The following is a 15,965-nucleotide window of genomic DNA, read 5'->3' on the forward strand; positions in this document are numbered from 1 at the left end:
TATCCATGAGTTCAGTCAATTTACCATTTAAATTAAATCAATTTAATATTAATTGTTAACTTTTCGATACTATTTATGGAAAATTCAACTTTTCAGCACCCTTTTCAGTGCTGAAAATTTTAACTTTGCATATTACTTTTCGATTCTGTTATTTTTGGTAGAGAAAAGTAGGCATTTTTTTTCATTCGAAAAAATTGGCCGTTTCGTCATTCGTCAATAGCAGAAAAGTAAATAGTTTCGAAAAAAAAGCAAGATTATACAACAAAGGCAAATAGAGATGGTAGTTATTTAAACCTCTTAAAAACTTTCTAGAAGCTCATAATTTTTAAATGATATGACCATATGTTCAATAAGAAATTTAAGTTTCAACAAGCTCTGCAAACATTCTGAAGGGCTTCAGAAATTGATAAATTGATAAATTGATAAATTGATAAATTGATAAATTGATAAATTGATAAATTGATAAATTGATAAATTGATAAATTGATAAATTGATAAATTGATAAATTGATAAATTGATAAATTGATAAATTGATAAATTGATAAATTGATAAACAATCCTCATTAGAATCCGATAAGACTTGAGGAAAAAGGACAACTTTCGGTACAATAAAAACACTCCTCCCATACATTTTCCTAAAGTATTTTTATTAACATAATTTATTTGGTTTCTTTTGCTTTCACCACCTTCAGATAATCGCACGGATTTCGTCGGCTTTCTCCATGCTCAGAGTTTTGCTGCATGCATGTTTATCTTCTTTCTCAACTTGGATAGTTTGTCTCATTTCGCGAAAAAGGTTAACCAAATATCTCAAAACGGAACTAATCAAACTAGCTAACCCACTGACACCTGCTTCAAGTGGTTTAATTTTTCAACAAGTTTTGGTTAACGTAGTCTGGGAAATAGTACCATTATTAGGTTCTCCATAGTTTGGTTTGTGTCTTCGCTACAACTACTAACTGATAATCGAATGATTGCGGGGGATGATGGAACCAAATCTTAATAACATGCCGTATTGTTTTTTTTAAATCTCGTTAAATAGGGGAAATATACCCATTTTAATCACTCTAAGCTGTTCGACCAATTCTCATCACTTTTGCCGTTTTCCGCTATTAAATCATCATTTTCAGATGTAGCAACAATGGAGAGTTGCTTGCTCACTTTTATTCGAGCTATTTATAACTTTGGAACAGTCAAAAACACTTTATGAAAGCTGTAATTCGTGATCAAAGTGCTGATAGGCCGATAATAGAAATAGGCTGAAAAAGGGTATAGTTCCCCTACTGTGACTAATACAACAATGGTTTTAAAAAGGTTGTTTTGTTCGGTTATTGTTTTTGCTGCTATTGGTTGTTGCTCAATGTGTGTAGAATATGGTTGCTATTTACAACATTTATTCAGTAAGAGGGTATTACGTTTGCTTCTTTCTTTTGTATTCTAGGTTTTTTTTAAGAGTGAGTCTGCTTCGAGAGATAAAACTATAGCGCCAAACTTAAACCGATCTAGCGTTTTCTTTATGTAATCTAGGCTAGCTTTTTTTTCGCAATGTCCATTGATGCTTTTCACTACAATATTTTTTGTTTGTTGTTTGGTATTGATTTATATAGAATTAACAAAGTCAGCTTCAATCAGGTGCGATATAACTGAAACAAACGCCCACTACAATAAAATACACTTTTTTCTGGTTGATTTTGTGTCTTCTTTTTTGCAGATTTTCCGATATTTATCTCTGATTTCGCTCTATAAATAATGCATGGTGTATATTAATAACTTTATTTTGTTTTGTTTATTATTCAATGTTTCAGTTTTGTTGTCTTGCTAATGTTTTTTTTCGCTTACTATAAGTACTTTTTTTTATTTAGATATTTTTGTTAGTTTTTATAACGATTACATCTCCTTGTGGGGTTGTGTAGGGTTTACCTTACGAAACGATTTAATGATTTGAGATTTGCAGCGATATTCCCTTGTGTTTTTCAAAATTTCCAAATTGGTTGATTTTCAATCATTTCTGTATGGTGCGAACAGGATTCATAAGATTTTTTTCTGAGAGTTTGTGTGTTTTTGCTTTCCATTATGAGTGAATAGAATACATTTGAAAATATTTCTGTGGGTGTTATTTTTTATATTTTCTGAATTTTATGTAGCTTGATCCGTTTTTTTTTCTAGTGGTGGGTTGCTTCTTGATTGAAAAGTATTTTAATAAATAAATATTGTCTAAATAAGTGGAAAAATTCACATCCCATGAACAATTGTCATTTGTTGGATGCAACATTGTATGCAAGAGTCCTCGTGGAAAATAATTTGAATGTGCTTTCACAAATCAAGGGAAAACCAAGTAGACTCTTGAAACTATATCTGGCTTGTCACATCTGTCTTAATTAGGGTCAAATTTATTCAACTACTACAATCACCAACAATGAATCTGAATCAGGTTTACTCATAGTTTTTTTTTCTTTTTTTCCCCCTCCGAAACATTCTAAACGCTTCCCCTCGCCTAACCCAGCTTATTCTAAACTTGCTCATCCCACGTTTTTTCATAACCGTCAAAAGCGTATCTATTCGTAAATAATACTAGTTTGCTCTAGCCCGCAATTTGATAGTGGATATTTTTTTCAGTGTTGTCCATCCCATCATTTTTGCTGTGCCGATTGTAACGTGAGTGAGCTACTTTTCATTTTTTTTTTACTTTAGAAAAAATAAACTCAGGGAAATCGTCACCGAATTGGTCACTGAACACAAACACTGAATATCGCAGTGAGCTTTGAACGTCACTCACCTTTTTGTTTTTTGCTGACGTCACTGCGCGCTGAGCTGTCACCTGAAATGTGATGCTTTTCTTTTTTTTCGCCATTGCTTCCTTTATTTGTCTCTCAACGATCGGTTCCTTAAACGCTACGCTTGTTTTTGTTTTTATTATTATTCTTGTATTTTATTATCATGATAAATAATATACCAAGTACTTATACGGTAAGATATTTTCTTGTCTTTTTTTCCTTCTTCTTCTTCTTATAGGATAACTTCATTCTGGTTTTAGATCCATCATAAACTAACAATATTTATTAAATCTTTTGTTTTTGGATATTTTGGTTGTTTCTTTTGGTTTTCGTGTTTCCCTTCTGTTTTTGTTTTGTTTTGCTTGTCTTTGTTTTGCTATGTATTTCATTGTTCTGGTAAGCATGTATGTATTAGTGTTTGTTGTGTTTCCACTTGTTGTTCTGTCTTATGTTTTGTTTTTGTGGTTGTGTACGCGTGTAGTATGTAACAATGTTTAGTATGTGTTTGTTGAGTAGCTGTACTGCTTCAAAGGACAAATTGCTAGATAAAGGGCGACCAGCTGCGGAACTGGTTTCCCTGTCGACTGTTTGCTCAATGTGGGGTTGTGTTTTCGCTATTAAACCGCTAGAAATCTTTTGTTTTCGACTTGTTGTGTGTGTTTGTTTAGTTTTTGTTGGGGTCGGTTTTGAACCATAATCTGAGTTTCGCATCCATTTTTACTATTTTACTTTCCATAGTAGATAGAATGTCAATATAGCCCAATTGGAATTCACTACGGTAAAACTTTGCTCGTTCCTGTGCACTGCTCCGGAATTTTGTAGTGTTTGCTGCTTTGTTTTTGTTGTTGTATACTCCGTTATTCACAAACAAACGGATATGGTACTGCCTATGCATTTAATAAGAAGGAGCGTATTCACCTAAAATTAGAAAAAAATAATTAATTAAATGTTTCAGACCAATGAGAAAATTGTCATGACTATAAATTGACCCTTAACAAGAATCCCCTCACAACTCACCCACACCCGGCTGTTGCTGCTGCTGCTGCTGCTGGCCACCCCCGAACGGACTCGGCTGGTACTGGTCGCCACCTTCCACGCCGCCAGTCCCGGGGCCACTTCCGACCGGGTACGACGAGTACTGGTTCGCGGCGTTCGGATCCGACTCGTACGTCGACTGGAAGGACGGATCCACGCCGGCCTTGAAGCGCAGGAACGCAAAGTAAGCGCACCCGGCCCAGGTGAAGATCGAGAAGAACGAAAACACGATGGAAGCCTGCACGTTGTTGACGCCCTCGCCGTTGGGCGGATCGTCCGCCTTGCCCCACGCGTTGGTCAGGTAGCAGAAGCCGATAAAGTACAGGAACGTCCACAGAGCTGCAAGTTTCAAAGTTTGAGAAAATAGTTCTTCAAATATGCTGAACTAGTTACCGGAGAAGCCGAGATCCCCGAGGACGTAGTGTTTCCGGGTTTTGACGGAGGACATCTGCTCGAACAGGTACTCGCCGGCGATGAAGGCCATCGAGGCCAGGAACGCGATCACGCCGATTCCGACGGCGTAGTTGCAGGCGTTCGCGTCCCGGTTGATGATGCAGTACTCCTTGCCGTTCTCTTCCCGCCAGCCCTCGGCCGACACGCACGCGAACACGATTATCGCGAAGAGCTGGAAAGGGGAAAAGATGGGTTGATTTTAATAATGTATAATTTTTAATTTAGTGTTTCTCTACTGATGAGGAATTCACTCCTAAAGAGAAATAAGACCAATAAGGCGAATGTATACAGTAAAACAAATCATGGTAATATTAAATCTGGGAAGGGGTACATCTTTTAGGTCAGAAAAATGCGTAATTTTATCTCTTTCCTGGTGTACACTCAAACCCCGATGGTTTGACACCAACTGTTGTCAAACAGACAGGGTCACTTTTTAGTTTGACACCCCTTTACACGGAGTTCACACACACTATCAAACGTTTGGTTTGATAGTGTGCGTGAGCGCCGTGTAAAAAGTGACAGTTCGTCATTTTTGCCTTCCTCACCTCAATGAGGAAAGGCTATAAAATCACTCGAAAAATGCACTTCTTTATTCAACTTCGTAGACCCACCTTCACGTATACCTATCTCCTCAGAATCAAATTCTGAACAAATGTCTGTGCGTGTGTCTGGATGTGAGTCCGTGCACCCAAAACTATGCACTCGATTATCTCTGGACTGGCTGAACCGATTTAGACTGTTTTGGTCTCATTCGATCCGTCTTAGGCTCTCACAAGACCCTAGTTAATATTATGAAGTTTAGCAAAGTACTTCAAAAGTTATCCTAAAAAACGGTTTTAGCTAAACTTCGGAAGATTGTAAAAAGGGTGGTTTTTGTAAGAAATCCCGTCATGCTATATATTGTTTGAAAGGTATTTGAAAGACCTTTCCAACGCGTTCAAAAGATTGAAGCTCTGATAATCCTATCAAAAGTTATGAGCACTTAAGTGTTATTAACACACTTTTTTGAGGCCGGATCTCGAAAAAGTTGATGAAAAAGTTGTCCAGATCTATCAAGCGACCCATTGTTGGATAGGTAATCAAAAGACCTTCCCAACGAGCCCAACAAAGTTAAGATCTGACAACCCTATCAAAAGTTATAAGTACTTTAGTGTTTTAACACATTTTTTTTGAGGCCGGATCTCAGATATTTTGATGAAAAATAATTGTTATTTATACACTTTTTTGAGGCTGTGCAGTGTATTCACTTTATGAATGCAAGGAAGGCCACAACCACCTAAAGGTGGATTATTTGACTTTGACCAACCAACGGGGTACAAACTAAAAAAGATGTCAAACGAAAAAGTGACCAACCACCGAGGGTTGAGTGTAATGTTTTTTTTTCTTTTACTTGTTTTTAAAACCAAATTTGAGTTCTGTGACCCCATTTCAGTCAAATTTGAATAGTTGATTGCCTATTAAATAATAAAATGCATTTTTTTTGCATTATTTCGTAACCGCCATATTTGCCGTCATCTTGGATTTAACAATTCTTAACCACTTTAGCGTAGTTTAGGGGTCACACTTAAGTTCGACAATCAAAAATAAGACAACGAAAAAAAATTTACGTAATACGATTAACCGAAGTTGAAATTTGTCTGAGGCCTTCGGATAATCGAGTCTGGACTGTATATCTTATTTTGACCTGCTACGCCACTGCCTTCGTGGCGGCACGTATGACATAACCGTGCACGTTGACTCACGCGTCGCCGTTTTTAGCACCTCATCCTCCACCAACAAAAAGAGGTGGTTGAAAGTGAGAAGAGTTTCTGCGAAGCCAGCCAACCAGAGGAATGTGTGGAATGTAGTACAATGGAATGCACCATCTCCATTCTTCTCCGTTCGCCACAATCCCACAACTCCTTCATCAGGCACTCTACATCACGTCGTTTACTGAGGGAAGAAGAACCGCGCTACTAACGCTTCTCCTTCGGGGTTCATTATGGACTCTTCGTTAGTCCGCCGCCAGGAGGGTCCTTCTTCGTCGGCTTCTGCTTAGAAGTCTCTTTCCCTCATCTTTGCTGCAAGCAAGGATTTTTGCTCACCTTGCTCTTCATTATTAATTTCTCTATCATCACTCCGACCGACAGGTGCAAATTTTTAATGAACGTAAAACTTGCCTCAAAGTATGATTACTCTTGGGCTAAACGAAGGCCGAAAAAGATGACGTTGGAGAAGCTTTTCCTTCCCGAAGGGTTGGAATTAGTGTCACAAAAGAATGTTCAGTTTCTTTCCGTTTAACACGCCGTGAGACCGTGAGAGGACCCATGTGGAACGGAACGAGGTGTCACGAACTGGCACGCGAGAAGCGAGGCGTACGTACAAGGAGATGCCTACGAAGAAGAAGAAGATGGACTTTGAGAGTAAGCTGGGAAAAAGAAAAGAAAGAACTGTCCGGAAACGACGGTGGTGGTGGATGATGGCACGACGAGAAAAATCGATACCAGAATATATTCCGGTTCCTAGACTGGCTGCCTTCTCCTATAAGGGATCTGGATTATTTGGAATGCATGAATGTCCTTTGAGTGTTCTTAATTCTATCATTGTCGAACTAAAAAATGAGGATAAAAACTTGAAAAGACTATTGAATTTATTCACATATCTATCAAACCAGTTAGACGGAAGAAAATCAGCAGACTCCGTTTTGAAGAGGAAAGAGAACGGATTCTGGATGATGTTGGATTAAGGCCTCCGGAGAACGAGTTACGCTTGAAGGGGTTGGATGGTGAATCTATTTGAGTGGGTGTGCGTCTGTGGTTCGGTATCGATTTCGAATCCTAGCCATGGGCAGGAGACTGGGACAGGATATTTGTCTGTGAATAAGTGCCAACTTGTGGAGCACGTGTGTGTGCTATGCATGGTTTGGTGATATCGAATCAGTGTTATAGGTTTTATAGGTCATATATAAATTTCAATAACTTGTTATAGAGCAATTCTCAACGAAATCGGTCTTTTTTTAATTTAAATTTTTGTATATTTTAATCCTTCTTCCCACTAACATTTACACACAAGATCCTCTGTAATTACTCTTAGCTTTAAGTAAAATGTAATTACAAAAGCCGACTCGGTCCTAACCAGGTCCCAGCACCGAAAAAGATTTTTTTATGAAAAAAAAAATATTTTAATCCGGCTTAAACTTTTGTGGTGCCTTCGGTATGCCCAAACAAGCCACTTTGCATCATTAGTTTGTTCATATAATTTTCCATTCAAATTTGGCAGCTATCCATACAAAAATGATGTATGGTGTCGATTTGGTGTCTTCGGCAAAGTTGTAGGTATGGACAAGTTATGGATAAACTACAATGAAAAAAAAAATGATACAATGTAAAAAAATGGTAATTTTTTATTTAACTTTCTTTCACTTAACCTTGATTTGCAAAAAAAACACTATTTTTTAAAATATGTTTTAGGGGACATCAAATGCCAACTTTTCAGAAATTTCCAGGTTGTTCACAAAATCTTTGACCGAGTTATAAATTTTGAATCAATACTGATTTTTTAAAAAAATCGAAATATTGTTCGCAAAAAAAAATTCAACTTCATTTTTCGATGCAAAATGAAATGTGCAATCAAAAAGTACTCTGGTAAAATTTTGATAAAGTGAACCGTTTTTAAGTTAACGCCATTTTTAGGTAACTTTTTTGAAAATAGTTGCAGTTTTTAAAATTTTTAAATTTGTGCACAAGTTTGCCCACTTTTGAAAATAATATTTTTGAAAAGCTGAGAAAATTCTCTATATTTTGCTTTTTTTAAATTTGTTGATATGACCCTAACAGTAAAATTGATGTTTTCTAAGTCTCACCCAAACAATCTATATCTACAACTTTGCCTAAGACACCAAATCGATCAAAAAAATCCTTCAAAAGGCACAGGTTTTTGAATTTTCATATATCATTTTTGTATGGACAGCTGCCAAATTTGTATGGAAAATTATATGGACAAACTAATGATTCAAAATGGCTTCTTTGGGCATACCGAAAGCGCCAAAAAAGTTTCAGCCGGATTACAAAACGCAAAAAATTGAATGACCGAAATCTGAGAGAACTGCTCTGTATAGAATCACATTACTCTCTAATATAACAAAACAAGTATTCCATCCCCTTGCATAAAATTATTTCGAAAGGAATTATTTTAATTGTCCTTACTGGGGAATTGATATCAATACAGCAATTCCATTTGAAAAGAGCCTAAACCGAAAAAAAAGTTCTCCGATCGGGCTCAACATTTTTCTGAGGGTTCCTTGGCCAAAATAATTAGACCCGTATTTTTTTGTTTGGCTATAAGGGTGACCTACATCGTGATAGGGTGGTTCGAAAAATGGCAATTTTCGTAATTTTTCGCAAAAACCACTTTTTTCAAAAAATCATATCTCCGCGTCATTTTATCCGATTTTAGCTGGCTTAGACGCAAAAAAAGTGATTAGTTCGGCTAATTGAGAAAAATAGTAAGAAGTTTCTAAAATCTAGCTTTACATTTGAAAAAGTCGTTTGAAATTTTAAAATGGCGTTTTTTCCGTGTCTGGACCAAAGAGCCTATGTCTGAAAATATTTTTATCGGATTCCTTAGAAAATTTCACATAAAATAACAAAAAAATGGCGATGTTGAACCGTACGTTTCCGAGATATGATTTTTTGAAAATAAAAACTGATTTTTTCGACACGCCCCGCGCAAAAACAGGGAAATGACGAAATCGGCAAAAAATTAACTTTTTTCACTAATACTGCGATAACTTAAAAAATTCAGCGATGATCTATACATGTTAGGGTACCAAAGTTGCGTATTTTAATTACGGCACCTACAGCTTTGAAATTTAGAATTTTTCGTAGTTGAAATGTTTACTATAAACTAACACCAATGAAAAAAATATTCAAAAACATTTTTTTTAAATGTTGGCCTCCTGCTAGCCTATAGTGCTCTGGTTGCTGAAAAATGCATGGAGAGTAGGGTGCCCAGAAAAAATTACCCCCTGCTCCACAAGCGGAAAACAGTTTTTCGAGTTATTTTAAGCATCTGTGTCAATTTTGAGCGAAATTGGTTGAGATTAACCCATTGATACCCGAGCCTGAAGTTGGTGAAAAAAATGTTTTTCATACAAAAAAGACATTTTTAAATCGCTAATAACTTTTCAGGATCGAGTTTTACAGCTTTGGTATGTTGTACAAAGTTGTAGAGCATTAAATTTCCAATGAGAATCTCACTTTTGGGAATATTTGGATGGAAATAGCGCTCCGTGCAGACCAAACAATATGAAAGCTGGTAGCTCAAGGAACAATAATCAGCTTGTGGAGCGAGGTTTTGAGAAAAAGTTCCATATTCTGGGCACCCTAAATGAGATGGATTTTTAGTTCTCTAATTATGGATTTAGTTCTATATCTCAAATTGAAAATTGAGTGTTGGGGTTCTTCAAAGTCCATATTGTGAACAGGTATTGCACGATCGGTATGATTTATCAATATTAATTTTCATCCCCCATCGATTTTGGTGGCGAACCCATCGAAAACCTTCGCGACCATTACATTATGAATCTCGGTCACAATCCATTCCACTGGACATCGTGACCCTTTCCACGAGGTTACCACCAGTGCCAGCAGTGTAAACCCTTCACTTCACATCATGTTTCCCGTCCATCCGTCGTCGGTTTTGTAGTAGCACAGACAGGGCACATGGCATAATGAGGTGTCCTCCGGTATAATAAGTTGCATACACAGTTGCACACACACACATATCCACTCTCAACATCACATGGTCAACCACGAGGAGTTAGTGGGGGACCTTCAGAGGGGTAGTGTATTATGTTAACACCACACGCGCGCGCCATCCAGACCAAGTCAGATTCGAAAACAATTCCGGGACTTGAAGTTGACAAGAGAGCTAGTGAAATTTCAATAAAAGCGCAATTTATGCTGATGATGAAGGCGTTGTTGCGTTCCTTTCTAACGCGTAAGAATTCGGGTGGTTCGGGAACGGGGGTGGAAAACCGTCTTGGCGACGACAACGAGAAGGAAATCAATTTATGTGTTTTGGTTGCTGAAACGCAGTGTGAGAGGGATTGAGAGAAGGAGGGAGAGAATTTTCTTGGAATCTCCAGCGTAGTTCCTTTGAGGGAGGTAAACACATTGAGAATGAGAGAGCGATTGAGGAAAAATGCTTGCTGGTGGTTAAGTGAGTGCGGGTGTAAATTTGTTTGAGAGAATAAAAGGAAAATTCAATGGATTGGTGAGCGAAAGAGAGCTGAAAGTATAAACAAAAGCGAGCTCTCCAACTCTCCCACAAAAACAAGTGATGTCATTGGGACTTGATTTTTTCTTTGACGAGTTGAGTAATGTTTATGTTATGGATTTTATTACGAGTTAAATCACTAAAATAACTGCAGCAATTGACCGTTTATGATAACTTTGAAAAATTGAATCAATATAAAGGCAATTAAAAAAAACAATTTAAAAGCGGTTGTCCATGCTCCATATATAAAAAGATTTTTCTGTATGAACAATGTATGGTTTGAGATAAAAAAAAGTCTCCTCGTGATTTATGGATTTCATCTTTTTTTCAAACAAAACCAAAACCTTAAAACCTCTAGATCAACGCCATGAAGTCCAATTCAGCAATCGGGCTATTTTTTTTCCTTAAAATCTACCACATTAAAACATTAGAATCTTCATAAAATTGTCTAAACCATTATTCAGCATACAGTCAATCAAGTGCCGCCCACAAATATCTTAGATTTTTTTCGAGGATTTTAGATTTTTTTTCTGATTTATGTGTAGCGTTTTTTTGCCAAATCTGATTGTCCGTAGAATTGATCAAAAATCTCAATTTGACCTTATTTCATGATAACATGTTTCCAGTTAGCATTTCGATTCGTGAAAATCGCTGGGGAAAAGTGGGCAATTATTTTTAACTAGAATTTCCCCTTTATTTTTTTTTTTGTTGATTTTAACAATAAAATTCACAATTAAAAACAATATATCGTAATTTTATTTTCGAGCTTTAATTCACAATTTTCGAAGAGAACTGTAATGGCACAAAAGCGTTGTCGCCTGGTTATTGTTTTGAACGAGCATTTAAAAGCCCTTCCGTTTTTGATGAAAATAATGTGGAATTTAGTGATAATTTGATAGTTTGTAATTTGTTGTGATATGATGGTGAATATGAAAAAACTTAAAAATGAGCCACCCTTCGATTTAAGCTTAAGAATGGCTTTAGAGCAATTCGTCGCCATCTCGTAACTTGTCGTACGTGCATTTTGGGCCAAATTGAGTTAAGAACGCCATTTTGTGCAGCTCACAATGCCTCACCTTTTGACCTTCACAGATCCCCAAATTTCGATTTCAATCCTGAGATATTCAACAAAAACCGAAAAAACTCCGTGCATTTTTGTCACTTTACATATGAAAGTAGTTTCAATCTTGTCGTGCTATCTTGTCACTCCATGAAAATTTATGTAAGTGCGACAAAAGGCCAAAGGGATTTCAGGCCAGGAAAGTCAGGATGCGTTTGTCGCACGTACAAGCTAGACTACCGTAAACATTTGTAATTATAACTCGGGACTCCAGCAACCAACTTCAACCAAACTTTGGGACAATGCACAGAATGGTCAGCCAAACAAAACGTTTTTGTTATTGTTTACATTGCGTGCTTTTGTTTTTGTTTATTCAAGGTCAAACATTAAAACGCGTTTTTCTCGGAACGTCAAAATGGCGGGTGCGACATGATAGCACGACGACGTCGAATTATAAGGCAAAGTTCTTATAAAAGACGCACGGTGAGGAATAAGCAAAATATTATTAATCAAGATGACCCATGGGAGATTTATACGTAGAACATGTGTTCCACCTTTCTGATTAATTAAGAATAGGTTTGATTAAATATATTCTATCGGTGAAAATTGGGTTCTTCAGAAAAAAAACGTGTTTTCCCATATGAAGTAGCATGAGAGGAGGCGCATGGTAGCTCAAGTTAATTTCCATAATTCATTAACAAGCCTTATTATATGTCGTATTTCAAAATGTTTTGAATTTCTTTTACCTTTGACTAGTATAAACTTTCATAAAAAGTATTTTTAAATAATATAAGGCCGTTGCAAATATTTTTTGAAGTTTATGTCCCTCGACTCTGACCAAAGTCGAGGGGGGGGCAAAAAAATAAAAAAGTATAAAAATTGAAATTACGAGCCATGGTTTCAAAATTTTAATGAAAAAAGTGTTTTAAAATGCATTATACACCTGTCCAGTTGTTTTGCCATCATTAGTTTTCAAAATATCTAAGTATTGACGAAAAATTTTTTTTCTGCGAAAAATTTTTTTTTGCGGTGCTGTACAGCACAATTTTATCAAAATTCAAAACATTTTTAAACAAGCCCAAACATGCTAAATATGACTATCAATGCAGAAAAATGCATTTTAGATTGTTTTCAGTTGATTAGACTTCTATTTTCATTGAAATTTTGAAGTTTTTTGGAAAAATATTTTTTTTGCCCCCTGATTTTTTAGACCAATTTTGAAGGGGGGGGCGACATAAACTTTGAAAAATATTTGCAACGGCCTAATTATATTTATTACTTAGTTCTAGGCGTCTCCATTAGTATGAAAAAGCACTTTTTCTGATAAACGCAATTTTCACCGATAAAATATATTGAAACAAACATATTCTTAATTATGAAGATAAATCACGTATAAATCTCCTAAAGGTCATCTCGGTTTATAATATTTTCCGATCGCCATACCGTGAGACGACAAATAATATCATTTTAAAATTTTAAATACGATGACTTTTAAAATCACACAAATGTTTCAATTTTCACATTTTTGACCATGACCATTACGATTATTATTATTTTAATGATATTAATTATGAAATTGGTTGTTATATAATCATAAACATGATTTGGGCGAAATATGAGCCACTTTTTTTGGTATACAATAACAAACAAAATTTCTACGATTCGAATGAAATGGATTATTTTAACCCTGGCAACTTCACAATTCTCGTTTAATGCAATATTTTTAAAACGATTTTTAGTATTTTTGATGCTTATTTCAAACGTTTTTAGATAGTTTAACTAAGGCCACCTATTTTGCATCTTACTCCTATTTATACTCCTGAATAATGAGAACGACATTTGCCTTTTTTTGTTGTTTCATCCGAAGCCGAAGAGAAACTTTGGCGAAGACTGCGGACACTTTTTTTTTGGAAATTTTAGACCCCCCTTGCAGATATTTCGTGCCTTCCATTTCATAAGGGCACACAACTTTAGTAAACAAGATTGTATCTCTCTCCCACCTGATGTAAACTGTCATTTGAGTGAAAGGGATACACTCTTGTTTACAAAAGGTATGTGCCCTTTTAAAATGTTATGCTCCATTTGTTCAAGCAACAAAAAACTCTTTTTTGTAAAAAGCATGAACCATTTACATTGTTTCACTTGATCTTCTTCTGAGATGGAAGTATAGTTCAACAGTTCGCAATCAATTGATCCATCTCGTGACAATCGCAGCATCACGAAACGATAATTATCATCACCCTCGAACGGGTGTGAGAAAATTCTTAATTGATTATACTGCACACATGATGATCGAAAGTAAGTGTACTGCTATCGTATTTTCCTCCAGAAAAGCGATACTATTCTAACATTTGTTAAGGTTCTTTGCTCCAGTGTTAGTGTACGATGTTTGTAGATTTACTATAAACCACAAGACACCCACACACACAATGGTGAGTTTACTCTCATTCTCTCTTTTTTGTTTGAATTTTTCTCCAACAAATGTTTCGTATCTTTTTCCCTTGGTTGAAGCACTTATCGAAAGCAAACCAAACAGCCGATGTATTTGTGTGGGTGTATGTGATTGTGTGTGTGGAGGGGGATTCTATCCCCAAATAACCGTCACCGCACACACCGTCACAGGAGAGTGTGTTCAACTATCAGAAAATCGATTTCTGGCTTTCTGGTGCGGGAGGAGTCAAAATGGAAGACCCTTGAACGCAAGAAATGCCTGACGAGATCAGGGTTGAAGCTCACCCAACAAACTGCCCGCAGGATCACAGTTGGCCGCATCACGAACCCGATCGGGTCGAAGGCACCGCCTGCTTTGCCTCCGCCGTAGGCTCCACCGCTGAAGTCCATCATTTTCGTTATGTGCTCCGTTTTGAGGCCGTTTATTGAACGCTGTCCTGGGTGAAAATTTGGGCGATCCCGGGGCAAAGCCTACCGAGTTGAGGCTTCACGTGCTCTCGACTGCTCCTAAACGCGCTTTAAACGCCTAAATCCACGCTGCTATTTTTCTTTCGTTTCTCCGTTGGCGACGGGGTTCGAACCTGCGACACTTTTAACCCGAAAATTCCTGCTAGAAAACCTGTTACGAGGGCACAACGGATCGACCACGGAGCTCCAAACCGGGAGAGGAACCTGTTTTTCCACGCACTTGCAAAACCAAACTGACTGTGACAGCGCGATTTTCAAGGAGTGGAAAAGCTCAGTCTCTCTTCGGCTGGATTTCCTAGAACATTTTGGACTCTCGCTCGATTTTGGAGCGAGAACGAGAAAAAGGGATTTGCTCCTACGCGCTCCCCCGTTTGGGGGGTTTTTGTTGGTGTGCGAGTGTGACATTGTCGGAGCTCTGTTTGTGGGGGTGCGCGCACTGACGGCTTTCAGTGATTGGCATCCAAACAAACCGTTTGGTTCGATGGGGGATCGTGAAAGTGTGTTTGCTGTTGAGGATTGATTAGAGATGCAAGAAGATATTCGTGAAGGAGAGATAATTTTCTTGCTATTCTTTTTAAATTGACTGTTATTTAACATGAAACTTGTTTTTAAAATAAACTAACAGTCAAATGAAAAAATGCTAAATTAATTCATCGCACTTTTCCACTTTTTTTCAATTTAAAAAAGGTAGTTTTGGAACATTCAACTAAATTCTGTCAAAATAAATTATTTCCAATTTAAAAAAAAAACATTGAGGGAAGATTTGGGAGATAAGATCCTCTTTTTTGTATCGATCTCTCAATTTATCACAAAAGTATGAACTATTTTCATGAGTTGAAAGCTAAAATTATCAACTATGTTTGCTTGGTAAGGATTAACTTATCAGTTGAGTTCTTTGAATCATGTCAACGCTTTAAAAAAATATATAAAACATGCATTTTAAAAATATTTGGGCTATTTTGATCTCTCTTCAACATTTTGAAGAAATTTCAAGCAACATGTTCCTTATTCATCCAAACTATTGATTTTCTGTACATTACAGCAGTTTCACATAAAACCTGTAAGTTTGTGTTCAAATTTAACAAGTTTAGTATAAAAATATTCGAATATTCTATTTTTGACCAAAATTAAGCATAAACATCAGGGATGGTATTTTCTCGTTTCCTCGCCGATGGCGAGGGCTTTTAGATATCGTCTCTCGCTCAAATCATCAAATTTCCGGCGTTCTCCCAAAACTGCATCAAGAGAGCGAAGCGAAAACAACGCCGATGAAATAGCGAGCAACGAACAAACCGATGCGTAAGACGGAAAAAATCTCTCACACAGCCAGTCCCCTCGCTCAAAAAGCAAGAGAAAGAGCAATCGTGAAATTCTCTCGCCCGTAAGCCCTGTAGAAAAAGTTCATTTGTGTGCGTGAGCTCCAGTGTATGTATACAGCAATTTCGTGTGCGTGTCTCTCCGGTTG

At 36.8% G+C, this 15,965-nt stretch overlaps 1 protein-coding gene across 1 annotated transcript; it reads right to left on the bottom strand.

The window, feature by feature from the left end:
* Positions 1 to 1,825: 1,825 nt before the first annotated feature.
* On the bottom strand, positions 1,826 to 14,714 carry LOC120432575 (synaptogyrin). The gene is made up of 4 exons (XM_039597804.2): positions 14,318 to 14,714; positions 4,204 to 4,435; positions 3,793 to 4,149; positions 1,826 to 3,693 (listed from the first exon to the last, which is right to left on the bottom strand). Exons 1-4 carry the CDS (start codon positions 14,423 to 14,425, stop codon positions 3,671 to 3,673), a joined length of 720 nt encoding a protein of 239 aa, XP_039453738.1. The 5' UTR covers positions 14,426 to 14,714; the 3' UTR covers positions 1,826 to 3,670.
* Between the last annotated feature and the right edge of the window lie 1,251 nt (positions 14,715 to 15,965).

The sequence above is a fragment of the Culex pipiens genome, chromosome 2 (assembly GCF_016801865.2).
Source record: "Culex pipiens pallens isolate TS chromosome 2, TS_CPP_V2, whole genome shotgun sequence".
NCBI classification, from domain to species: Eukaryota; Metazoa; Arthropoda; class Insecta; order Diptera; family Culicidae; genus Culex; species Culex pipiens.